Raw genomic sequence first — 26315 nt, 5'->3', positions numbered from 1 at the left:
TCAAACTTGAAACCGCAGCTACGCAAACGTAATTCCGCTTCCCGAGACGCGAGTGGTGCTCCAGCGCCAGGGCGATGATGACAAAACGGAATACATTAATGCCAATTATGTGCGGGTGAGTGTAACGAATAAATCTCCTTTCCAAACAAAATAGTAATTAATGCTAAATTGAAGATACCCTGTACACAGCTCAGAGCTGCTATCTCTCTCTGAGCCCTCTTTTAAGATCTAAATGCAGCCTTAAGTTTTCCTTTTGGTATTTACGTGGGAGGGTTTAAAAATCTGTTATATTATGGGTATTTCTAGATACTATAATCTCTGAGATATGCTCGAAAACCTTGTCTGAACAGCCTTCCGCCTGTTACATTCATTTATACACAATCAGCATACCTATCTTGCCCTTCTCAAATGTTTCCAGGGTATACAAAACAATCAAAAGCTACCTCTCAACAGCCGAAGCAGCAGCTTTCTCACATGTGTGTGGGCGTCTGTAGTTGTAGGCGTGTATGTATGTGTGTGTGTGTGTCTTAATCTTGCAACGGTACTGCTCAGACTTGCCACTGCGTCTAGCCTTGCATGACGTGTGCATGAAAGGGGGTTGTGTGGGGAGCGGTGTGAGGGGCCATAATTATACGGCCCATGAGATTAGCGAAGTGCCAAGAAAATTGTTTCAACCTCTTTGTTACATTGCCTGTTGTAAGCAAATGAGTTTAGTGCAAAAAAAAGTATAAAAATAATAATAATAAACGTATCAAAAACAAAACAAAAACTTTATGCATAATAATCATAAACAGAGGGAAAGTTTTTCGAGTGCACAACGAACTGTGAATATCCTAAGCACATTATATGTGCAGTAGAAATACCCAGTTCAAATAATACAGTCTTATAAACTGGTTTAATTAATTTATAATAAAATCGAATCTGATCAGTCTTCCTCAGTTAAGCAGTCCCAAGTTAAATATATACAACTGAATCTTTATAGTTTATTTAGACACCAGCCCTTTTCCTTTGTTAATGATATTGAGTCGCTAGAAATCAACGCAGTTTTATTCTTAAGCAAATATTTACATATTCATGGCAAACTTACCAAGCGGATAGTCTTTGTTGCGTTCTTTAATACATATATATGTATTTTATTTTGGTCGCCTGTTTATTGATCATTATTATCAGGATGTCACTAAATTTATTAAATTGATTCGATAACAGCCAAAAATAACCAAAAAAATCACAATTTGTGAGTCACATTTGGAAATTGAGTAGATATAAATATTTTGTGAGGGGTTCGCCTGTTTGCTGTCAAGGCACATGCATAGCTGTTAAGCCCCTTCTGTTAAGGGTATTTCCTAGATCAATTAAGGCAAGCAAATGCGCTACAGCATTGACGCGTGACGCGTGCGTCGCGCTGCGGTGAGCTTTTCAGGCGTTGGCCAAGTGCATTCAGGCGAAAAGGCTGCAAAGAGATAAGCTCGCAGATATAAATAAGCATATGTATTAGTGTGCTTTATATGTATGCAACTAGATTCTCAGCTCTTAAAACGTGTGGCAGCTGGCGATAAGCAAAGCATGCCGCGATTTTTATATACAATGCATATACATCTACAATATGTGTGCATGCATTTGTGTACACAATGGATAATGTAAAACAATTTTTTAAAAGAGCGCGCGTGCAGCTCAATGTCGGCTATTAAATGACGCACGCACACTCACAACATGCACAAAGAGAGCGCGTAATTGAGAGAGGGATCGAGAGAGTCTCGCATGTAATATAAAGCTTTTAATTAACTGTTATGTCATTGATTTATGTTCGTTATGTTAAGTTATGCGTTAACGCAATGTACATATGTATATTATCTGTTATTAATATGCATTAACATAATGTTAAACGTTCGCTATCTCTTTTACACACGCAGGGACCGCGTGATGCGCCCAACTATTACATTGCCTGCCAGGCGCCCCTGGAGAGCACCACCGCCGACTTTTGGCGCATGATCTGGGAGCAGCAGTCGCGCGTCATCGTCCAGGCAACCGACCTCACCGAAAATGGCATCGAGCGCTGTGCTGAGTATCTGCCGCCGTCGGTGACACTCGATAATCACAGCAGCTACGGCGATTATCAGGTCACGCTAAAGCATCGCGAGGTCAAGGATAAATATGCGATCTCAACACTAATGTTGAAGCGTGTCGATGGCGCCGAGTGCCGCGAGCTGACGCACTACTGGTACAAATGGCCCGAGTCGGGCGTGCCGCTCGAGGAGGCGCCCATCATTGCCATGCTGCTCGAGGCGCGCTCCTCTCTCAAATCGTATGCCCTGGAGCAGGCCAATGAGCTGAAGCATGAGAAGTCCTCCACACTCACTCTCAAATCGCTGGAGGGGCAGACGCCAAAAGCAGCGGCAGCACAAGAGGAGGAGTGCAGCACGTCGAGCGCGGCGAGCAATGAGATTAACGGCAATGTGGCCAACAAGACGGCGCGCAGTCAGCAGGGGTGAGTAACAACTACATAGAAAGAAGCATCATCTTCGGTTTGCCGAAGTCAAAATACCCTTGCAGATTTGTAAAACGAACAAAGTTTTCACTACAAAAGCTTAATTTAAAATCTATTATGAATAAAAGATGAGTGGGCATAGAATGAGCTAGACGGTCTTTGTTAAAAAGTTCTCGGATGTCTTTTTCTATGAGTTACATAGCTGGCAAAATCAGAATACCCTCTGCAAGGGTATTGCAAAATATAATTGTCATTTTTGTGACTTTGTTAATGTGACGTTGATGGTTAATCGTTAATTGTTTCCTGTTATTCATTCTTTGTGTGTATCCTCCCTCCTCCCGTCCCTTTTAGACCGCTAACCATTCACTGCTCCCCAGGTACGGGCCGTACCGGCACCATCATTGCCTGTGACATGGCCATACGGAGCCTGGAGACGCCCAAGCGTTCGGTGGATGTGCCCCAGTTGGTTTATTATGTGCGGCGGGGTCGGGCAAGTGCCGTACAGACCAAGGAGCAATACGAATTTATCTATAAGGTTGCCAATATGTATGCGACCAAAATCACAAATCTGTCAAATGATAATTGAGACTGTGCGAAAACAGTTGAGAACATTTTAACAAGTCCTTATATACACGCTGTATGCATATTATAGTCATAGCTCATATATGTATCTATAAATATTTACATATATATTTTAAATGTAACGCTATTTGTATTAGTATATTATGTACCTAGGTATTATCTATGATATACACATGTACGTGCTGGAAAAATTTCATTTGTGTATGTATGTATTCCTTTATTATTGTGATATATTCGTATATTTGTAAATCTCTTGTATAATCTGTTGCATATTTATAATAAGGCTTTGTTTTTTAATTGTGCGCTATTTGTGTTATTTTAAATTAAAGCATCAAAACGTCAATATTATATTCGGCCCAACTTTGTATTTAAAAGAGCTTTAATGTAAATTATTTAATAAATACTTAGCATATATTATGTGTGAAAAATATTAATTTTAATTTGAATATTAATTTTAATCCTGCTCACTGTGAATGGCAAATGAAGCGCTAATAACAAATGCACCATTTAAGGGAAATTCAAATTTTCCGCCAGCTGTGCTGTGAATGACAACAACGCAGCGATGATTATAAAAAATGAAAGCCATGCGGCGATAGTTATCGATAGGCGATATCACTTTTGCTTGCATTTAGCAAAGCTCAAAGTTTGTGGTAAAATGAAGCTGCAGTATTTGTTATTTATTTGCGCGGTTTTTGGCGCCGCCGTTGCCAATGACACGCCCAAAGTGAAAATAGGCGTTAAGAAGCGTGTGGAAAACTGCACGCGAAAAGCCAAAGGCGGTGACTTAATACATGTGCATTATAAGGTAACGGTGCCTTGAAATTGCGGTACACGTCACTTAGCTTACAGTTTATTTAATCTATTTTCGATGCTCTGCTCACAGAGTATTAAATAGGGTATATTGGCTGCAGTTACCTATCTTATCGAGGGCCATATTATCAGTACTATTTAAGCTTATAGCTATATACTACACAATAATGATAACAGTTAAGCGTTAAAAATTGTTTGGACATGCCCACCAAGAGGCGATCAATTCGATACATCCTAAAGAATTAGTTCTAGATTTTGGACATTTGAGGTATATAAGTGATGATATTGTTTATATTCTAGGGTAGTCTACAAGATGGCACCGAATTCGATAGCAGCCACAATCGCGGCAAACCATTCTCGTTCACGCTGGGCGCACGCCAGGTGATCAAGGGCTGGGATCAGGGCCTGCTGGGCATGTGCGAGGGCGAACGCCGCACGCTGACCATACCACCGGAACTGGGCTATGGCGCCAGCGGTGCGGGCGGCGGCAAAATACCGCCCAATGCGGTGCTCGTTTTCGATGTGGAAATGATCAAAATCGAGGCACGCGGCTCCGAGGAGCTGTAGAAGCCGTAAAAGTCAACCGTGAACAATTTGGCGCACATTTGATTAAAAACCAAACATATATTAAAAATTAAATAATTTTAAACATAATTAAGCAATTGATGTATTAGTGCTGCGGTCCTCCACCTCGTCAAAGTGGCGGCGCATCATGCGATGCTTCTCCAGGGCGGTGCCCTGTATGAAACGTTCGCCACAGGTGCCGCAAATAAAGGGACACTCGCCCGTGTGCTGCTGCAGATGAAGTTTCAGATCCTTCGCCTGGCGATAGCTCTTGTCGCAGTAGGTGCACTTGTGCGGCTTCAGGCCACTGTGCGTCAGCATGTGCCGCTTCAGTTTGTCGGATCGCGCAAAATCCTTGCCACACACCGTGCAATGGAACGGCTTCTCGCCGGTGTGCATCCGGCGATGCGACATCATCTCCGAATGGCGCGGAAATGCCATTTCACATAGATCGCATTTGAAGGGCTTCTCGCCCGTATGACGTCGCATATGTGTGACCAATGTGGCCGCCGACTGGGTCTCCCGCCCGCACAGCGAGCACAGAAACTTCTTGATGGCCTCCTTGCGCTTGCGATCCCCATTGATGTGCACATCCCGTATATGATTGTTCAGGCGCGCCTTCATCTGATACGTGCGATCACAGTGTGGACACTGCAGCAGCTGCACATCATCTGCCGGCGCTGCGGTATCAGCTGGCAAAGCTGGCACCCGATCAGTGCTAGCTGCTGCTGCTGCTTCACTAGCGGCTGCAGAGGTCGACTCCGCGCCACCATGTTGCAGTTGCATGTGCTGCTGCAGATTCTCTGGCCACATGAATTTGTAGCTGCATTTGCTGCACGCCAGTTTCTTATCGCTGCTCTGGCACTGCGATTGCTTGTGCTGATCCATGATGCTCTGAAAAATCGAATAAAAGTGTAAGTAATGTAGTCATTCAGCTGAGACCATCTCTCTAGCTGTTCTCTCTAGCATTTAAGTAATGAATTAATATTAAAGTAGTTTATCTTACTAAAAGCTATATGATATGAAGAGTTGGGCAAAGTAAGCTTCAAATTCAGTTAAAAGCTAGTTTTCAGTGCTTTAAGTTTGCGATTAGGATAAAGTATATTAAATCGTTTCAAAAAAGCTCGCTTAAGGTTAATAAGCTTTTAACATAAATTTATATCGCAATAAAATATTCTTAAATTTAAGGAGATTTCTGAACTCGCTTAAATTTAAGAAGCTTTTTGAGCTCGCTTAAATTTAAGGAGCTTTCTGAGCTCACTTTTTGAGATAAAATATTTAAAGCTGTTACTCTGCCGTAGGATTAATTTGATTCCAAGTAATCCAAGCTGTTTAACATCTCACCTTGCAAACGCATTTGAATATGCATAGCTCGCACTCGTGGGGCATCTTGTCAAAGCGATGCATGGCCCGCTGATGCTGGATCATCTCGTACTTGCGCTTGCATTGTACTTTGCACAGCTCGCAGATGTAGACCAGTCGTGTGTGTGGCGAGGCACGCGGCTGCATTTGCATTTGCATCTCATCCTCCGTTTCGGAGTCGCCCAGCTGTAGTTCGTAGCCGGATTCGTTTGTGATGGAGTAGTTGTGGGGCGAGTCGTAGTTCTGGTGCAGCGACAGGGCCAGTTTTAGCTCCAGCTGAATGTGCGCACGCAGATCACATATGCGCTCGAACTGAAGGTTGCAAACTTTGCATGTGATGCGCTTGGCGCCGTTTGGCTTTGAGGTGGCCGCAATGAGCGTTTCGGCCAGCGGTATATCCTGTTCCCGTATGCCATGACGCTTCAGATGCTTCACCAGATAGTCGCGACGATAGAACTTGCGTGTACACCATTGGCACGGTATCAGCTTGGATTCCTCCGCATGCACGCTGAGCATGTGCACCGTCAGCGATTTCTTCTTGTCGAAGACGCGCTTGCAATCGTTGCATTCATACGTTTGATTCTGGAATAGATTTGCTTCAAGTTAGCGTCTTATAAGGATCAAAAGATTTGGTATACCCTTACAGTAATACGATGCTCGCGTATATGCGCCTTTAGATTGTGCCGCCAGCGGAAGCGTAGCGGACATCTGTGGCACAGGAAGCGTTTTTGTGCGTTCTTGCACTGCAGCTCGTTGTGATGTCGCAGCAGCTGGAGGCTAACAAAGCGCGCATCACAGCGTCCGCAGATATGCGGCGCCTCCAACCAGGTGTGCATCAGACGCTGATGATCGAAGATCTGGTATTTGCGTTGAAAGCGCTCGTGGCACAGTTCACAGCTATATTTGGCTTTTGGTATGCTGCGTTGCTGTTTGCCCTGCTCATCGGCATCCAGTTCAGCCTCGCTTTCCGTCTCCGAGCTGTCCAGATCCATTTCATAGCCCGATTGGTTGGTTATTGAATAGAAACGTTGGTAAATTCCCGCGGCCAGATCTTTTTGTATGAGCACCTTTAGTTGTTCCTCGCTGATATGCTTGGCATCCGGATAGAACAGCTCGGCCAGTTCGTGTGGCTGCATATTTGAGCGTGCGCCAAAATTAACAATGTCCGGATGATGCTCCAAATGTCGACGCAAATCCGCTATCTTATCGTATTGACTCTGACAGATCATGCACTCAATTAGCTTGTAGCCATGCGGTTTGCACATGTTCACATCAATATCCTTGGCCTTTTTGCTCTCGCCCAAGTTGGCTGATCGCTTGGAATCGCGATGCACTTTCAGATGCGATTGCAGCGCTTCTCTGTGACTGAACTTGCGTATGCAATAGGAGCAGGAGAACCAGTCGGTTTTTGATTTATGCGCGCGTGTTGCATGCTGCTTGAGATACTCGGGTCGCTTGAAGCTTTTTGGGCAATCCGTGCATTTGAAAATTGAACGCTTCACGGTGCGCTGTTTGTCCGTTTGCTTCCACTTGCGCACGCGTGTTTGCAGAGGCAAATCATCGAGTGATCTAGAATATGGGAAATCCTTTAATATAATGATACAATTTGTTATTCGACGCTTACTCCTCATCTTCAATATCAGCCTTATATTCCTGTTTCTGCACATTGGTTGCTCTGGCAGCGGATGGGTCATCCTCCTGTTTCACTGGTTCGAGCATTGTGAGCGGATCGCCAGACTTTTTATTATCCAGCTCATCGTCAGCATCCACTTCCACATCGTGGGCGTTTTGTACAGTTGTAAACTCCGGTAGTTCCGTGCAGGTTATATCATTTTCAGCCTCCTCCTCCTCTGTCTCCATTTTAATCTGCGTTTATACAATTGATATTAGAGTTTTATTAGAAACATGACACAGATGACTAACCTCCACATGCTGCTCGGCACACAGCTCCATAGGCGCCTCCTGCAGGCAGTCATTGACCGCAGATATGTCGCTCTCCAGGCGGTCCACATGATTCATGAGCAGCTCATTGGCGGCCAACGCCTGTTTCACATAATAATAGGCGCCTATTAGCTTTCTGGCACAATTGCCGCACAGGCATTGCGGCAGCTGTTGCGCCAGCGTTTCATCCAACTAGAACACATATAAATTAATTGTTAATTGGACAGCAGTATTTCAATAACAACTCACATTGATGTGTGTCAATTCTGCTAAAATGTCGGAGAGCTGTTTATCCGGAAATCTTTTGGTGGATGTTGCCAATTTGTATAGTTTATCTGTGTCCCTTGCATCGCAAGTACGACACATGACGGGCAGCTTCATTTTATTTGATTTAATTTACATTTAATACATTTAAAACAGACACAAAGGTAACAAAACACAACATAAAAATTCAATGTCCTGCTAATCTACTAAATACATATGTATGTATGTGCAGTGCAACTGTGATGACAGTAGCTGACACAAAATCCAAACCTATCGATTAATCACGTGAGCGTATCGATAGCAGAAAGTGATGGCAATTTTTGCATGTCATGCATGTAATCATTTTGTGTACGGGACTTTTGTAGTGCAGTGTAGTAGTAATATAATTTCTAAAATAAACTGTATCAAGTGCGAAATGTAAGTAAATAAAATATCTTATTGTTTTATTAAGCAACTGCAACATGTTTATGTCTATGTCCAGCTTCACATGTGAACCCAGATTAAGAAGAAACTTTTGCCTTTTGCGCTTGCATTTATTGCATTTTGGTGTATATTTTAAGTAAATGATATTAATTGTAAACTATTGTTTAGCCGTGATATAACTTTGCTGCTTATACTCTAAATTGAATGTGCCTAAAATGAAGTGGAGTGTTCTTTCATGAAAGTATCATAAAAATTATATTGACAAACAAGAAACCCTGCATAGCACCCGTCCGCCCCCCTCTAGTACTTTTTTATAGTTTTCCTTATCAATGCTAGTCGCTGCTTGTGCGCCTCGGTAACTGCAGCACGTTTATACGGACGCAATTCATCTGTGCCAAAACCGGGTATCCACATATTATATTTTCGCTCAAAGTGCAGCTGCACATCGCGCACCTCAATTTTGTTTGATTTGCGGTGCTTGGCAAAGGCGCTTGTCGATTTGACGGTGTCCTCGACGAAGTCGTCTATGATTTGCAGCAACAGCTCTTCCACATCCTCATCCAGTTGCGTGGTGGTGTCCACCTCACGCACCAGCTCTGTGAGACGCGGCTTCGTTAACATCTTCAAAAAAAAAAGTAAAGGAAGAACTTTAAATAAGTGAAAGAGTTGGCTTTTGAGTATGTTTGTGCTTACAGGTGTATTCTCCGCGCCCGTTGCAGCGGTGTGGCTTGTGCTTTTACCACTAGCCCCTGTACCGCTCCCACCACCACCACCGCCACCGCCACCACCAGCACCGCCAGCGCCTGCTTGAGACGCTGTTGTGCCACCGTTTTGTGTGGATGAATTACTGTTGTTTGTCATGGGGCTGTGTTGTGAGGGCGATGCCATTGGTGTGTCGTGTTGCCCGCTGTTGCTATCAAAAGTGGTAAAAAGATCCGACATTGCTTTTTGGATAGTCTTGCGTTTTACAATATAGACAGGATATAGATGTTTAAATAAACTACTTATGCGAGTTAAAATGTAGAAAAATTTAGCTGTGTGTGCGGGGGGAGGGGGGTAAACAGATAAAACCAAAGCGTTGCAATTGTATCGATGTTGTTGTAGCTGTTGTTGTGTACTGTAATTAGTGTGTTTCAGTGCGTGATTTGTATGAGAGCGTTATTAATATAAATTGAAAAAATATTTGCAAAAATAGTGCATAGTTTTTATTATGCCATAGTTTTCACATTTGTTTTATCATGCAAGGGCTCCTTAAAGTACATTTTTTATGTATGTGCCTTCACAGCCCGCGCATAGGCGTCAAGCAAAACACTTACAGTTCGAATTATAATTAGCGTTTTATTTATTTTAAACAAATCAATTGAAAATTTTATATGAACAACAGAACAACAACCTCATCAGGCTTGCAGTAGTACTGTGAAACAGCCAAGCATCGCTAAATGATAACAAGTGCTGTAAAGTTAGCCGAATAATAATGCTGCCAGACATCGATAGTTCGATAGGTCTGAGGTCTGTTGTTTTGCTTATCTATTAGGCGCGGGCAGAACGTTATGCATGGCGGACTATCTTGATTGTTCGATTTCTTGTTTGTAGGGTCGTATTTTTAATTATATCGTTTGTGTTAAGTTAAGGCGGAACTTTTATGTTTCGCTTGTTTGATTTTAAATCATTTTTAACTCGAGTAGATATGTGTGTAAGATATTTGATTTAAAGTTGCCACTTGCTAATAATCGATAATACATACAATTTATCTTATCGCTTATTGCGAAATCGAAAAAACGTTCATTGTGTTAATGCGCACGAAGTCGTTTGGATTTACGCATTATTTATTAAAAACATATTACGTTATATTGAAGTGAACGCAAAGAAACACTCACAAAAGAAAAATGTCAACGGCCGAGGCAACACCCGTTCTAGAAGTCAAAGAGACTCCCGAAAACACTGAAAGCGCTGAAAGCAAAGATGAGGATTATGTGGACATGACATTTACAAAGGAAGTGCGCCAGGCGACAAAGGATGTGCACAAGCTTACGGATGTCCTGGTTAATGCTAAATTTGCCATTGGTAAATGTTTTACAAATTTTCAATTTGCTTTGTTATTTAACTGTATTCGTGTACCATATGCGCAGCGCTTACGGATGATGAAGTTTGGTACGATGGACTTTTGGTCTTTTACGAATTATATAAATTTTTTGAGGCCAACTTGCCGGAGCGCCTGCTGCCCAAGGAACTGCATCGTGCGGCTGCATTTGAACGTGACTTTGCCTATTTCTATGGTGCCGACTGGGACAAGTCATATGAGCCGCGTCCAGCTGTCAAAGTCTATTTGGCACACTTGGAGCAAGTGAAGGCCAAAAGCGAGGTGCTACTCTTCGCGTTTGCCTTCCAAATGTACATGGCCCTAATGTCTGGCGGACAGCTGTTGCAAAAGAAACGCATGATTGCACGCAAACTATGGATTTTTCCCAAAGACAGCGCCGAGCAGCAGCAAAAGCAAGCCGAAGCGGATGCTGCAGAGGCAACAGCCAAAGCAGCTGCCACAGCTCAGGATGATGGCATCGCAGACAACGATTTGCGTGCTCGACCCATGCCGGAACAGGTGACCATTGCACAAGTGGGCTGTGAGGCAACATACTTTCCCATACGCATACCCGCTCTGAAAGTCAAGCTCCGTCGCATTTTCAATGAGGTTTATGGCCAACTGGATGAAAAAACGCGTGCCGAATATATTGAAGAGAGTCGCAATGTATTTCGCATGAATATTGAACTGTTGCGCACTGTCAAGGGTGTGAATCGTGCCAATCTCAAAAAACTCGCTATTGCCGTTGTCTTTGTAACCAGTATTTATGTTGCTTTCAAGTTGGCTATCAAGTGATTTGTTAGTTACACATTTACAACTTTTATTTTAAATTAGATATTTATATATTATATACGCATGTTCGAACCAAAGTCAATAAATTAAATGTTACTTCCAATAGAATTCTTAGTTAAACTAAATCCATATGGCGATTCAACATTTCTGATATATTTTTCTTTTACCAATTTGTTCTCATATTCCTCGACACACTTTAAAATCACGCACGACTTTAAGAAAAGCTTTTTCACAGCACTTTATTATGGTTTTAAATAGCTCGCGTGTTTTTTTGCAGATCATGCTATCATTATATCTAGCTGGATATGGTCCATTTAGTTCCTTATACCTCAGCGATGCGGCATGCCACTGGGCCAGCTTTTTCAGCGCACATTTGGTGTGGTCCAAGTCCAGACCTTTCATTCGATCTGCCATTGTAAAACGCCTCTAGATCATCCATAAGCAAAAAGTTTTTCTCAATTGACTTATTTAATCTGTAGGTCCTGGGACTGAAGCTGATCGACAGACCCGGCTCCTGGTATAGCTGCTCAAAGGCAGGCACATAATTTGCATATACTTCATGCTCCTTGGGAACCATGTTAAATCCTGAGTTTTCTTCTATCGTAATGTCAGGCTCTACTTTCTGCATATAGGCGTAGTTCTTTGTAGTGTTATCTAAGAATACATAGATCTTGAAATTAGGAATAGGGCTTACTTTATTTAAGACGAACCTCTAAGCTGTACAGGCTTGGTTGTCGAAGAGCCTTCCAAAATCTTCTCGAACTGAGGCTCTTCGTCGCCAACAAGCTTACCAAAATCTTGAAAACTTAACCAATCCCAATCCAAATCATCTTTGGATTTTGCTTCGACATCGCTAAAAAATTGAATACATATTTTTAATAAAGGTGCAATGATTCCAATTGGAGATATGAGCTGTAGTAATCCGATTTTTCTTTTAATATTTTACAACTAAATTAATTAAAAAGACAAAAAGTTTTTCATGCAGATTGGGCTGAGTTTGCAAAAGAAAGACGGATGCATGTTAAACTTGGCAAAATATGCTATGGTTTTAAAAATAGTTTATATACCTCTAAGATCATGTGTTTTTAATACATCTGATAAAGTGAACAGATCCGATAGCTCTCTCAATACTTACCATATCAGACCTTCTTAGGCTCGCCAAGAATTCTTGAACAAAAAAAAAATTGTTCTTTGTTTCCGTTTAAATCATGAAACAAAATCAGTTATTGTTAAAAATATATTTGTAAGCTTTTTATTTTTTTATTTTATTTTATTTGAAAACAAATTGGACTTAAAATAAGTTGTAACAGTAACATTTACAGAAAGAAAATAAAAAAGAAACTTACTCTAAATCCAGGAGTCCTCTGTGATTTAGCCAGGGATAAATCGCCTCAGCATGTTTGCGATATCTGTCGTTATGGAAGAGCTTCTTCTTAAACTGTTTTCCCTCCTCATCGTTGCCCAACATGGCGTCAATGCTCGCATTGGCCGTGGGATCGAGCAGCACAGCCGTCATGACAGTCGCAACCGTGGTTGTGGCCCACAGGGGATTCTTGAGCAGAATAGTGTGCAGCTCCTTGAGGCTGGGTATGTGTCGGGGATACTTTAACAGCTCCAAATTGCGCTGCAGTTCCGTATGATAATAGCGCACAAAGTAATCGAATTTCTCCAGTTTTATATCAAAACTGGGCGAGGACAATAGAAAGTAATACAAATCCAAGGCGGGCGAATTAAACGACGACCGCTGAAAGTCCACAAATAGCGTGTCCACAATATCGCCCTGTGCATCATATTTAAACATCACATTATTTGTCCAGCAATCGCCATGGTTGAGGCAATTAAATTGGGTATCATCATAGATGCCTGCCTTGGTTTCCCAATGGAGCAGGTTTTCCAGGATTTGGCTCTGTAAATGGAATACTTTATAAGCATACACTGAGCAAAAATATGACATTCTAAAGTCTAAATATAATTCATATTGTTTAAATTTAATCAATTAAAAATTAAGAGGGATGGCTTGGATGAAGTAGAATACGATTATTCACAAGAATTTGCATACTTTCAAGAAGTGCCCAAAAGGTTTTGAGATTTTGAGTAATTTGAGGATAAAAAAAGTACCTTAGCTTAGGAAATATCAGACAGAATTTGGACAAGATTCGTACTAAAGTTTTGTTTTTTGTTCTTAGTATACTTCAGTTTTATCTTTATCTTTTGACTCTAGCCCAAAACTTACCACTTTGTCGCCAAAGATCTCGCTGCCCTTAAAGCTTCTCACAGCCTCTGAATTTACAGCCATAAAGTTTTTACGTTCCGAGCTGTCAAAAATAGGGCGTGTGGCCTCATTGTACAGCGACTTGTCCAGGCAATCCGCATAGGGGCCCTTGGTCACATAGAGCTGTGCGGATGCGGCATGCAACAGGGCCAATTTGGCCAGGACATGCTCCGTTTCTTTTATGCTCAGTCCCTGTAGGCGATCCGCATTCTTGTAGCCCGCCGGACGCAGATTCTGCAACAGAATGTGATCCGACTCGGGTGCATTTTGTAGCTTGTAGCTCTTGGGGGCAAAGACAACTGGCTGGCCAGCCTGCTCGTACAGCTGCTCCAGCTGAGTTATGACATTATACATGGCCATCTCCTTCTTGAAGGTGAGCATAAGGTCAAGAATTGCGGCTGATGCACTACTCGCTGGCGGCACTTTAAGCATAAAGGACGCACTTGAACTTTGACCATTTACGGTCTGGTAATCAATATCCACAGAGAGCATAATTGAGGAGTAATTATCACCGGCTTCGGTGGCCTTTTTGACACGAAAATCGAGAATTTCCTTAAAATCGGAATGATCGCTCCGGAGCAAATCCTTGAAGTGATCGCTGTTTACCCAAGAGGGCACATTAGAATCGAGCTCGGCTTTCGCAGGCGTTGCAATTGTCCGAGGAACAGCTGGGGCCTGCACAGCTTGCGGTGGTTCACTGAAATAAATAAATTAAGGTTAGCAATTAACTATGATTATATGGAGCTTCACTTACTAAATCTCCAGGAGACCACGATTGTCCAGCCAGGGCAGGATCTGTTCGATGTAGTGCTTGAAGCGTTTATTCGTGTACATTTGCTTCTTGAAATTAGCCGCCGACTCGTCGGTGCCCAAGAAGTTCTCAAATGTGGCCGTTTCCGTGGGATCCAGCAGCACCACGGGCAGCACCAAATAGCTGGCCATTAATGCCCAGCTGCCATATTTGTACATCTCCATTTGCAGCTCCACCAATTTGGGCAAACGTTCCTTATACTCCAGCAGCTGAAGGTGTTTAATCAGCTGATCGTGATAGTATTTGATAAAATAGTCGAATTCCTTCAGCTTGTGATCTATATGCACAGATGTCATAATAAAGTAGAGCAGATCTGCGGAAGGATGACCGTATCTGGGATTCTGGAAATCCACAAAAAGCATATCAAGCAGCTGGCCACTTGGATCAAATTTAAATAGGAAATTGTTAACCCAACAATCACCATGATTGATGACATTGAATTCGTTGGGATTGGCCTGGCCCAGAGCCATGAACATATCGTGCATTTTAGAGAAATATTTTTCCTAAAAAAAACAGTTGGCAAAATAATTATTTTATATATAAAATTAATATTATTTACAGCAGCTGCATACCAACTTGTCGCGATATTGCTCGCAGTTGTCATAGTGCTTTAGATTCTCGACGAACATCTTTTGTGTGGGTATCAACGTGGCATCCATCATGGCCATAGCCTTTTCGGGATTCGAGCCAAACATGCCGTACATAACGGTATCGGAGTAGGGTCCATGTAAGCTCTTGTAAACGGCACTCGCGGCATGATATTGCGCCAGCTTGCAGAGCACCACCTTGGCCTGTTCCACATTGAGGCATTCCAGGCGATTTACATTTCTATAACCATCCTGACCCAAATCATGCATAAGCACCGTGTTCTTCAGTTTGGGCTCCGTTTTCTGGCCCTCTTCGAATCGATAGGCGCGTGGCCCAAAGGTTATATCCAAGCCTTTGGACTTGTACAACTGCTCAAATTTAGGTATCAGATCAATGTAACACTCATTTTCATTATCGAAGAAGTTTGCCATTTCCAACATTTGCTGCATTTGAGGCGAGTCGTGGGGCACTTTCATCATATAAGAGATCGGCTTGACGGTTTTGTCTTGTCGGTAGATTAAAGAGAAATTAAAGTTAATATCTATTTCCATACATAAATATCTTAAGTTTTAAAAATGACTATATATGCCTAAAAATAAATTTATATTTTTATTTTTTTTTCATTTTAATATTAAAAAAGTGCGTGGCCTTGAATTTAAGCAGACATATGTTTATTTTATTTTATTTTTATTATGCTACCCACGAATTTCTATTTATAATCTCTTTCATTCTCAAAATTCTTCTATTTTACAATAGATTAAGCTCATAAATTATACAATTTTCAATTGAACAATCTATAATTGCTCTATTTATAGTTAAGTACATGGTATTATTACCGTTATCTCAATGTGTGTGTAGAACCACCCCCCCCCCCCCCCCTCCCCCCACCCCCCTCGAGCAGTCGCGAATAACAGAAAATTGTGATGTGTTGATAAGAAAATTGGGTATTTCACATATCATAATCTTAATTGAATTTTCGAGCTATTTCCAGAGTCTGTATTTTATTTAAAGGTATTTCCTCAGTCTGCGTAGCTAATCGAAAATTTGTGACGTCATCGGCAGCTGTTTTTACTCACCTGTTAGCTCTGCCTCAATGCTGACTCTCAGCATGAGCGTCGCATAGTTCTCGCCAGCGCCCAGGGCGGGCTTTACGCTGAAGCTCTGAATTTTTGAGAACTGCGGCACATTTTGTTTGAGTATCTCCACAAATTGCGATTCATTAATCCATTTGGGCGCTGGCGTGGAATTGACAACGACTGGCGGTGGTGCAGCCGGTGCCGGGGAGAACTTGATCTTTGATTTGGCATCGTCTTCCACTGGCACAGTGCTGGGCTGAGGCTCTGCCTCTGGCTTCTTCGTGGCGGGTTCCACATTGTAGCTATGCTTTGACTTGCTGTTATTATGACCCATAACAGATGTTAAATTATAAGAAGAAAAAACACTGCGCGATTTCTAAACGTCTGTACGACTTGACAAACAATTTTCAACTGAGCATTTGCCTTAAAATTTACGTTGATATTTATACCCAACTTTTACCGATAGCCGCTGATAGTCGAACTATTTTATCAGCATTTGTATTGTATTCGAGTATATACATGAAAAAATACATAAATAAATAAAAGAAAAAACAGCAGCATTATCGTACGAATATTTCACTCTATTTAAACTGGTTGATTACTCGAAACGAAACGTTGCTTTACCTGCTGAGGGCAATCAAAAGCTCTCTAACATCGCAGATATGGATGAATTTGCAGTTGTGCAGGCAATTATTCAATTCAATGGTCAAATGTTGAAATAAACTAGATTGCTTTAGTGGGGACTGGAAGATGCCCTACACATAAGTTCTATAATAATTAGACCTAAATATTCGTGAAGAATTTATTCAGAGAAATGCTATTTTAATACAGTGTTCTTTCGCTATATGGAATGCTTCGCATTTAGAGCTTATTCCCATCTTGGTATCCCTTTTCGATAGTCAAAAGTGTGCTTAATTTTTAATAGAGTGGAATAAACGCTGAATCTAATTTATATACAACTTCTAGTTTAATTGAAAAAAAAATGTATGTATATAACTCTTATAGTCACATCGATATATATATATATATATATAAATCTAGCTTAGGTAGCGACCACTGTACCTGTAAATTTGATTTGTTTATGTACTTTTTTTTAACATTTTATTTACTTACTCTCTGTTTTAAGACAATAAGTAAATTTAGTGTAATTAAAATTAACAGGAATTTTTATATTTTATTTATTATGTATGTTAGGTTGAAGTTGAACCTATTTAATTTATCTATCCGGGAGACCGAGAATATGGACTGTTGAAAGTCTTCTTGCAGCTAGACTATTATCTGTTAGATAAAAGGCTAGGTTACTTTGTTTATGTATAGATAACTATCTACTTTTTCAACATCTTTCTCACTTTGGGGAGAGACAGACTAACGAAAGGCCTTGGATTTACTCTGATCGAGACTATATAAGCCACACACAAGCACAACTCTATTACACCCTGTATATTTGACTCAATTGGGTATGAATGATTGTTTGGAGAATTTATAATTTTAGTATCTCTCCCCTCATTACTACCAGATCTGCTGTTAGTATAATCACAATGACTATGTCAATTACATAGAATACTTATATTTGCTTTCATAACCTGTTTGCTTATCTAATCTGAATACAATTAGTTGCATTGCTGATTGTATACGCTTCTCATTAGTGTGTGTTAATGTGTGTATCTGTGTGTGTGTCTGTGTATACATGGTCAATTTCTAGATTAAAAAAAAACTCGCTCTGTTATGAACATGTAAAAGGTCTATGACCGAATGTTTGAAACATTAAAATCTGTTCTTGTTGAATAATTGTATTTGATTTCAATAGCAATCCATTTCGAGTATATGGGTTTTATGCAAAAGGCATCTCAACATTAATATTTATCTATTATATTAATTTTAATTAATTTAATTTAAATTAATAATTTTGTTAGACAAAGTCCAGCTGGGAAGGGCGAAACGAAAAATGTAAACGTGAGTTTTGTTAAAAATTGACTTATTTATATTTTTTCATTATTATTAAACAATATAGTTTAAAAATGCTATTAATATAAATTTTAGATAAATTTAAGATTTTACGTTTCAAATCCCAAATAGCATTGATTAGCTAAATAATTTTAGCACAAATGTTAAGTATATATATGTATATTAATTAAACAAATTAATATGCAGTTTAAAATAGTTGGAACGGGTTGAAACGGCCAAATTGAATTTGTTTGTCGCCTGCAGCCTTTCTCCCAAAACTAAAGTTCTTGGCGTGTTGTTGTTGATTTATCGAATTGGATGTCATTTTGCTGCTATACTTCCAATAGGCCACGATTGTCCAGCCAGGGCATTATCTGTTCTATATTGGCTTTGTAGCGCTCATTCGTATACAGTTGACTCATGTACTCCCTGGTTTTCTCGTTCTGATCCAATAACACAATGGGTAGGACCATAACGGAGGCTGTGATCGCCCATATACCATATTTATAGAGTTGCATATGCAGTTCCGCCAGCGTGGGCAGGCGATCCTCATATTCCAGTAGTTTTAGATGCTCAATCAGTTGATCGTGATAATACTTAATGAAATAGTCAAAATACTTTAGTTTGTGATCTATGTGAACCGAGGTCATGATAAAGTTTAGTAAATCAGCCGATGGGTGACCATATTTTGGCAACTGAAAGTCCACGAAAATTATATCGATCAGCTCGCCTTTGGAACCGAATTTAAAGAGTAGATTATTAATCCAACAATCGCCATGATTGATCACATTGAATTCGGTGGGATCGAATGTGCTGAGTTTCAAAAATTTTCTGCTCATTTTGGAGAAAAGTAATGCCTAAAATAAGATTACATGCATTGTAAACAAATATTTAGTCAAAATGCATTTTCATGCTTACAAACTTTTCGCTGTACTTCTCTCCATCCTTATAGAAGTAAAGATGTTCCAAAAACATTTTCTTGAATGGCCCCATTATGCCCTCCAGTATGGAAACAGCTCTCTCCTTGTTCGAACCAAACATGGGCTGCGTAAACAGTTCCGGATAGGGTCCATTGATGACCCGACAGTGTGCACCCGCTGCATGATATTGCGCCAGTTTGCGCAGCACCAATTTGGACTGTTCCACATCGAGGCATTCCAGGCGATTCACATTTCTATAACCATCCTGGCACAAATCGTGCATGAGCACCGTATTGGCCAGTTTGGGCTCCTTTTTCAGGCTCTCCGTGAATTTGTAGGCACGTGGTGCAAACTTGATGTTCATGCCTATCGATTTATAGAGATCCTCGAACTTGGATATGAGCTCTGTGTAGGTTGCATTCTCGACAGTAAAGAAATTTACAGTCTTTAGCATCTGCTGCATTTTGGCTGATTCATGTGGCACCTTCATCATGAAAGACATGGACTTTATGCTTTTGTCTGGGTTATGGATTAGCAAAAACAAGGAAAATTTTAATGGATTTATCAGGCAGCTTCAACTTACCTGTCAGCTTAACATCAATGCTTATGCGCAATATCAGCGAGGAATAGTTTTCGCCGGCCGTTGAGGCTGGCTTAATGCAAAAGTTTTCGATCTTTGAGAACTCTGGCACATTGTCGCTAAGTATTTCCAAAAATTGCGACTTGTTTATCCAGCCTGGCACCAAATTATTATCAACATGTATTGGATACGTTAACTGGGTCAGATTGTCGTCGTGCTCATTTTGAATAGTCTCCAAGGAGCTGTGCATTTGTTGAATGCCTCTCGATGTCTTTTTACAATTATGATTGCGCTTGGAGCTACTCTGACCCATGTTAAACACTGAACTAAATACACAAATTTCTAAGACTTGATGACACTAAGACCAGTAGGACACAAGCAGAGAAATGGAGAGAGAGAGAGAAAGTATAGAGGGAGAGAAATTATTATTATTATTATTATTATTATTATTATTATTATTATTATTATTATTATTATTATTATTAGGACACAAGCAGAGAAATGGAGAGAGAGAGAGAAAGTATAGAGGGAGAGAAATTATTATTATTATTATTATTATTATTATTATTATTATTATTATTATTATTATTATTATTATTATTATTATTATTATTATTATTATTATTATTATTATTATTGTTATTATTATTATTATTATTATTATTATTATTATTATTATTATTATTATTATTATTATTATTATTATTATTATTATTATTATTATTATTATTATTATTATTATTATTATTATTATTATTATTATTATTATTATTTTTATTATTATTATTATTCTCTAAAAAAGTTGAGCGACTTTTGTAAGTTATGAAGACGGGAGAAACATCTTAATATTAACTTATTTTACTTATTAATCCATTTATTCATCTGTATCCATTCATATAGATCCTTTCTAAATTCCCATTTTGTTTGAATTTAGCGGAATTTATTTTAAATGCCAAAGAGCAACAATAGCTAAAAATATGAATGAAGAGGATACTCTACGTTATCGTTATCGATACCAATAAATCGAAAACTGGTTTACAATCGGCTTCGAAACGATGAAAACGATTCCGTTTCAGCCGGAATAGAGCACGACACACAATATTTGGAAACGTGTAATACTCGGAATATATGTTTTTGTTCCTTGCCAATCTCTATACTTACATACATATTATTTTCAAGGATATGAGCGATCGCGCTGCGCCACCGATATCTGCGCTTTTCTTCCCAAAGTTGCAGTCATATTAATTCGATTTACATGACTTTAGTTGATGTTTACACTAGCACATTTGCCATGCTTGTTTGGCTTAATCTACCATTTTAATACTAAAATTTAATTACTTTTTTTTTTGTTCATATATAAATAATTATATACTTTTGTCATAATATAGCCTACTGATTTTTATTATATTATTGACAGTTTAAGAAATCAGTCTTTACACTAGGCTTGTGTTGCACACCCTAAGAATAGTTGAGAGTAAAAATCTATTATTCGATTCTTAGCCTATTTATAAACAATGAGTATCTCTGAAGTTTCCGACACGTGAATCCCATTTGGTCCCAATTCATTGTAGTTACTTGTCTCAGCATAGTTGAAGTTACTTTTATTCTCAACGTTTACCAAAGAGGCTTCATCCCTAGCTTCTTCGGGTAGTCTCGTATAGTTTGCTGTGGAACTTTTCAGATCCAGCGCAGATCCAACCTCATGACAATACAATTGGTATTAATTTTCATATTTATACCAAAACTATTGGCATAGGTCGGTCTAAAATCAGACAGCAAAAGCTTTACATATTATCTGTGTCGAGCTTAGCTTAAACTATATAGTGTGCGTAAATGGACTTAAACTTCATATCCAAACATATACTCAATCTTATCTACATAGTATAAAGTTTGTCAATTATACGAAATGCCAAATTGATTTGTTTAACAATATTATTGCACGCATGATGAAATAGGCGACGAAAGGAATCATATATGCTACGGATAGCCTTATCGGAAAGCTTATCAATAAAGATATGCGCAAATACCACTTTAAATTATTAAACATCAAAACTGAAGAAAAAAAAAAAAATAAGGTCTTGTTTATTAACTTGTACTTTGGGATTTTATCCTGTTAAGTTGCTAGCTTTGCTAACTTTACTGAAAATACATTCAAACCTGTTCAAAGAGAACAATAGCGGGCACATTTTATCAATACAAAAATATCAGGTGGAATTTAATTGATAGGGGTATTCAATATGTTAGATACTATATCCTCTCAGATATGTTATATACATATATAAACGATATTTATAGTACAATATTTCGGTTTTTTTTATTTGTATTTATTTATTTAAAAAAATGTCACCGAACATTGGTTACTTAAACTAATTTCGTTTTGTACACGTTATTAGATTGGGGTAATAAGTTTGATTGAGAAATTTGGAATATCAATTGAGAAATGTCTTCAATATGGTCTGATATCTAATCGGGCAATCCACTTAAACACTATATGCCGCTGGGGTAAACTTGCCAGAGTAGGTTGCTAGCCTAAACATTTTTTTGTTGCTTATAATTCTCAAGTGGTTGTAGCTTTGGACTGAGGAGTATGTCTGACAAATCAAGAACCGGCAAGCTCTTGAAATTTCACTTCGTGTTTATATCTTAGAGTACAGAAAATATTAAATCATTTAATCTGTTTTTAAAGGTTAGACTACGTTTACAACTCAAAATTAGCCCACCGATTGCAGTTGAAGGTTGACGTTTAACGCCAGAAGTTATCACTAAAATAATACGCAATTCTTTATCGCTAGCTCTTGTGCCACCTTATCAGGTCATAATATGATTTAGCAATGCTTATAAAGTTCCCAAATAAATGTACAATTTTTAAAATGGCAATTTCGATCGTAACAAACTGATATTTAAGAACTGGCAATTGGCAGAAGCATTTGATAAGACCAGAATCAATTTTCTTGGATTCACCTTTGTAGAATCACAATGACTGCGTCTTCTTTTTTCTTCCATTGAAATACTACCAGGCAATTTGCCAATTTTCAACACCTGTTAAAAATTTAAAGGCCTGTTACCCCCTATAGGGTAGCTCCTAATCTAGTTTTATCTGCGAGTGTTAGAATTTTGTAGATATCTGGTTTTATGCACCTCTTTTGTTTTCCACACGATGTTTTCATATTTGTGAGATATCAGAAGTTTTTCTAAGATTTTTAAAATATCAGAAATCTATTCTCCTGGGTACAAAACCGGGGTTAAGATTTATATAGGCCTTTCTAGTAACTTTTTATCTTATCCGATTTCAACTCCCTTTTAATACAATGAAAGGTATATTTTGTATAAAAACAATCATATTTTTATTTGTACTGTTTTGTGTGGCATTAGAAATAGATATCACAGTTGCTTTTCAGTTATTTCTTTTGTCTATACACAAATAAGCCACGATTGTAAGCCCAGGGCAGCAGCTGCTTATATTGCTGAACAACACGTGGATGTCCAAACATGGTGTTTCTCAGTTGGTCGCCTTCACTCTCCTGATCCATCATGGTGTCCATGTTGGTCTTTTCGCTGGGATCGATCAGCACGAGTGGCAGTAGCAGCGATATCACGGGGTAAACTAAAGAATAAATTAGATAAGTTAACCAATAAGTAAAGTAATATGTGTTAAAACCAACCCCAATCGCCGTGGTTGAGAATCGCAATGTGGAGTCCCCTCAATGTAGGCACAGGCTGTGGATAATCCAAAAGCCTTAGATACTCAACCAGCCTGCTGTGATAGTAGTGTACAAAGTAGTCGAATTTGGAAAACTTGAGCTCGAAAGCAACCGAGGAGAGCAGTATATATATCAAATCCTGTGCGGGCGAGCAATAGCGACTCATCTGCAGATCAAGAAAGAAGGTTTCGCGAATTTCGCCTTGTTCATCATATTGAAACATGATATTATTGCAATAAAAATCGCCGTGATTAAGACAACGGAACTCGCCCTCAAACTTGGGCGCATGGGCCTGAAACATATCCGGCGCAATTGAGGTGTAGGATTTCTGGAATTCAATTAGAAGTTGACAAATAAATAAATTGATGATACCCTGTAGAAAGACACTTAAATATTTTCTTATTAATATTCTATTTTAATTATCTTGAGAACTCTTCGTCTTCAAGCGAACTTCAATTGTTTATAGATTTGCCTTCAAATTCTCTGCCATAATTACAGGGTATACAAATATCGCTTACTTACCAGTTCGCTCTCCATATAGGCCGCCTCATAGAGCGGCAGTGCCTTGATAAGCGACTTGGCTTGCGTATCTCGAAACTCTTGAAATTTATCCTCCTCACTGCACAGATTCCGATCGTAGAGCTTTGGATAGGCGCCCTTGCGCTCATAGCGCACAGCTGAGGCGGCATGGAATTGGGCCAACTTTTCCAGCACAGCTTTAGTATGCGGCATATCCAAGCCCTGCTGACGGTTGGCATTCTTGAAGCTGCGATTGCCCAGATCTTCCAGGATGATCAGCTCCTGACTCGCTGCATTTGCTGGCGCATAGTATTTGGCCCCAAAGGTTATTTCTTTTTTGTTGCTCCTAAACATTTGCTCGAATTCAGGCACATAGCTGCTATAGGTAAGCTTCTCCTTATCGAAGATCTTCCAGCTGGCAATCATATCACGTGTGCTCAAGGTTGTGGGCAACAATTTGACTATATACGAGGTATCTGCTTGACTGCTGTCTGTGAAGTTTTTGTTTTGAATTTATTAGAGTTGTCGATTTCTTGAGCTTAAGTTGACTTAAATCATTTACCATTTAGTTCAACGTTTATCTTAGCGCGCACCACCAAAGTCGTAAAGTTTTCGCCTTTGCCGCCAGTTGGTTCCACCTTAAAGTTTTTGATGGCCTTGAACTCCTTAAAGTCGCGTTGCAAGAACTCCACAAACATATGCTCATCCAACCAGTTCGGAAACTCTGGCAACTCTGGCACCTCTTTTCCACCCGTCTTTCCCATGTTTTTTCCACGTTAGAATTACGTTTTTACAGCCAGCTCTCTCAATTTATACTATAAGTTTGTCACTTGCCGGATGGTATGTTTATAAACAAAACAGAGCTTTCGTGCTTAAAGCTTAAAGCTTTATTGAAATTACGCCACTTTGTTAAATGAGTAACAAGTGTGTATGAATTTGTGATGCCCTGTATATAGTTTTGACTGTTAATATTAATAATTAAAATATCGATTAATTTGATCAGATTTTATAAGATAAATTTGATTAGTAAATAGGTTCCTCTACCTATTAGGTATTTTTTTTTAATTTAACATATATTTTATTTGGCATAAAACATAAGTAAATTTTAAATTCTTAAATACAGAGTATTTGGGCATTTGGTCACTAAATGCGTAAAATAAGCTTGTTTATCAAATGTCACTTAAATTTCATTCAGAGCTTTTGCAGCTTTAATGATTATCAAAGCTTTGTAAGCGAGATTTTCTCATTATTGAGATACCTTAATAAGTAAATCTGGATTTTGCCTAACTTTCCTTAAATATTCAAATAATATCAATTTAAGTGAGCATTTTCAAGCTTTTCTGGATTAATTTAATAATACTCGTTGTATATCATATGACATCGTAAAATATAACGTATTAATTTTCAACACATAATTTCTGACCATCTGTTTGGCTCATCTATCATGCCGTCAAATATATATTGGATTTCGTTCTAATAGCCTCAGAAAGTGTCGATATTTTTGCGCAAAATTTGCCAAAAATTGTAACAAAATTCAATTAATTTGTCACAGCGATTTGACATGCGCACAATAGACCCGAAGGGGGAGAGGGTGAGGATTACGCAAATCTCAGCCGGGAAATTGTTCATAGACTTGTTAATTTCCTACGCTGATTTACTATGGGTAACATTTAATTAGGGACACGCGGCAAGGATATGATATGATATGATCTTTAAAAGTTCGAAATTTTAAGTTCAATTCAATTTTTACTGAAGTTTCCCACACAGCAGGTGGTCTAGTTTGAGTTAGTTACTCTAAATACTACAGATAGATACGATTCTGACATAAGCCGCTAATCACAGACACGTGAGCGCACTTCATAAAGCCAAAGCCAAAGTCAAGCGTCAACCCCTACAGCAGGGGGGTAGCAATTGCTCAACCTAATGCGGCATGAAGTGTCACGAATTCATCAAAACATATTGCCAGCTACCGCACAACCAAAACAGGAGCAAAAAGGGTCGCTCTGTGTTACATCCTGATCCTGCCGAGCAACCCTCAGGTGGGTCTAGTTAGGTCTAACAGATTTTTTCGCCCCCCTCAAAACTAATTTGCCCAATGTTGCGCTCTGTGGCAACAACAACAACAACAAAAAAGGGCCCGCTAATCTGTTGAAAATGGGCGTTGAACGCAAAAATTCCTCGGTATTTAGGCGGGGCGGAAAACAATATATGTAAAAATACCAATGTAAACTAACAGATACCCTGTATGTGCAGACAAAAATATAAGGCAGGCCAATTTGATCTACCCAACAAAAGTTTTTTCTAATATTTTTTCTGTTTATTATTCTATCGCTTAGACATTTTTGGACTAGATGTTTTATATGCCCCATGTACCAAATTTCGATCTTTAATTTAAGATAAGTGTAAAACCAATTGTTCCTATTATTGGATCAATATGTTTAAGTGAGATGTGTTAATTTCCTCTCATCTAAAAGAGTATTGTGTATCTCAATCTATTATAGGTATCGCACAAAAATTCCCAAAATCAAATCTAATTCAAGTAAATTTACAGGGTATTCAAACTCTGCGCAATCGCGCCTCTCTTAAGTGTTGCACTTGTTT

General features: G+C 39.2%; 9 protein-coding genes across 14 annotated transcripts in view; 4 read left to right on the top strand and 5 right to left on the bottom strand.

Moving 5' to 3' along the window:
• Positions 1-3379, top strand: part of LOC135438333 (mucin-2) — a 31405-nt gene extending 28026 nt beyond the window's left edge. Inside the window, exons 3-5 of one of the 2 annotated variants that reach the window (XM_064696621.1) lie at positions 19-115; positions 1911-2485; positions 2837-3379. In XM_064696621.1, coding sequence (XP_064552691.1) covers positions 19-115; positions 1911-2485; positions 2837-3071 — 907 coding nt within the window. In that variant the 3' untranslated portion in view covers positions 3072-3379. The remainder of the gene's footprint in view (positions 1-18; positions 116-1910; positions 2486-2836) is intronic. The other variant, XM_064696630.1, reaches the window with a different exon arrangement.
• A 304-nt stretch (positions 3380-3683) lies between these two features.
• Positions 3684-4531, top strand: LOC135438314 (peptidyl-prolyl cis-trans isomerase FKBP2). Its single transcript, XM_064696599.1, has 2 exons — positions 3684-3872; positions 4178-4531. The coding sequence occupies exons 1-2, from the start codon at positions 3723-3725 to the stop codon at positions 4442-4444; spliced, it is 417 nt and encodes a 138-aa protein (XP_064552669.1). The 5' UTR covers positions 3684-3722; the 3' UTR covers positions 4445-4531.
• Positions 4482-8228, bottom strand: LOC135438242 (zinc finger protein 84). The gene is made up of 6 exons (XM_064696482.1): positions 7994-8228; positions 7727-7936; positions 7428-7669; positions 6448-7372; positions 5786-6385; positions 4482-5335 (listed from the first exon to the last, which is right to left on the bottom strand). Exons 1-6 carry the CDS (start codon positions 8123-8125, stop codon positions 4532-4534), a joined length of 2913 nt encoding a protein of 970 aa, XP_064552552.1. The 5' UTR covers positions 8126-8228; the 3' UTR covers positions 4482-4531.
• Positions 8229-8347: 119 nt separating this feature from the next.
• The window catches only part of LOC135438256 (uncharacterized), a 78830-nt gene continuing 60862 nt past the window's right edge, over positions 8348-26315 (top strand). Inside the window, exon 1 of the mRNA XM_064696516.1 lies at positions 8348-8416. The gene's annotated coding sequence lies outside the window, so the exon portion shown is untranslated. The remainder of the gene's footprint in view (positions 8417-26315) is intronic.
• Positions 8411-11411, top strand: Ho (Heme oxygenase). 2 transcript variants are annotated; one of them, XM_064696566.1, is made up of 3 exons: positions 8411-8425; positions 10288-10495; positions 10561-11411. In XM_064696566.1, the coding sequence occupies exons 2-3, from the start codon at positions 10318-10320 to the stop codon at positions 11304-11306; spliced, it is 924 nt and encodes a 307-aa protein (XP_064552636.1). In that variant the 5' UTR covers positions 8411-8425; positions 10288-10317; the 3' UTR covers positions 11307-11411. The 2 variants fall into 2 exon arrangements, with proteins under 2 accessions (XP_064552636.1, XP_064552625.1); XM_064696555.1 differs by lacking the exon at positions 8411-8425 and having other exon boundaries at positions 10213-10495.
• Taf12 (TATA-box binding protein associated factor 12) lies at positions 8521-9884 on the bottom strand. Of its 2 annotated transcripts, none has more exons than XM_064696586.1 (3): positions 9748-9884; positions 9125-9344; positions 8521-9052 (listed from the first exon to the last, which is right to left on the bottom strand). In XM_064696586.1, exons 2-3 carry the CDS (start codon positions 9317-9319, stop codon positions 8732-8734), a joined length of 516 nt encoding a protein of 171 aa, XP_064552656.1. In that variant the 5' UTR covers positions 9320-9344; positions 9748-9884; the 3' UTR covers positions 8521-8731. The 2 variants fall into 2 exon arrangements, with proteins under 2 accessions (XP_064552656.1, XP_064552648.1); XM_064696578.1 differs by having other exon boundaries at positions 9125-9548; positions 9748-9883.
• LOC135438248 (uncharacterized) lies at positions 12536-16466 on the bottom strand. The gene is made up of 5 exons (XM_064696496.1): positions 16051-16466; positions 14959-15479; positions 14330-14889; positions 13537-14272; positions 12536-13209 (listed from the first exon to the last, which is right to left on the bottom strand). Exons 1-5 carry the CDS (start codon positions 16382-16384, stop codon positions 12646-12648), a joined length of 2715 nt encoding a protein of 904 aa, XP_064552566.1. The 5' UTR covers positions 16385-16466; the 3' UTR covers positions 12536-12645.
• LOC135438274 (uncharacterized) lies at positions 18009-20867 on the bottom strand. 2 transcript variants are annotated; one of them, XM_064696538.1, is made up of 4 exons: positions 20656-20864; positions 19498-19852; positions 18913-19433; positions 18009-18851 (listed from the first exon to the last, which is right to left on the bottom strand). In XM_064696538.1, exons 1-4 carry the CDS (start codon positions 20659-20661, stop codon positions 18327-18329), a joined length of 1407 nt encoding a protein of 468 aa, XP_064552608.1. In that variant the 5' UTR covers positions 20662-20864; the 3' UTR covers positions 18009-18326. The 2 variants fall into 2 exon arrangements, with proteins under 2 accessions (XP_064552608.1, XP_064552615.1); XM_064696545.1 differs by having other exon boundaries at positions 18610-18851; positions 18917-19433; positions 20656-20867.
• Positions 22813-24523, bottom strand: LOC135434915 (uncharacterized). Of its 2 annotated transcripts, XM_064691714.1 has the most exons (4): positions 24277-24523; positions 23718-24205; positions 23157-23523; positions 22813-23098 (listed from the first exon to the last, which is right to left on the bottom strand). In XM_064691714.1, exons 1-4 carry the CDS (start codon positions 24476-24478, stop codon positions 22893-22895), a joined length of 1263 nt encoding a protein of 420 aa, XP_064547784.1. In that variant the 5' UTR covers positions 24479-24523; the 3' UTR covers positions 22813-22892. The 2 variants fall into 2 exon arrangements, with proteins under 2 accessions (XP_064547784.1, XP_064547794.1); XM_064691724.1 differs by lacking the exon at positions 22813-23098 and having other exon boundaries at positions 23441-23523; positions 23714-24205.

The sequence above is a fragment of the Drosophila montana genome, unplaced genomic scaffold, assembly GCF_035044405.1.
Source record: "Drosophila montana isolate Dmon_TW-CO22-7 unplaced genomic scaffold, ASM3504440v1 contig_1505_1, whole genome shotgun sequence".
NCBI lineage: Eukaryota > Metazoa > Arthropoda > Insecta > Diptera > Drosophilidae > Drosophila > Drosophila montana.
This window is presented reverse-complemented; position numbering and strand designations above follow the sequence as displayed.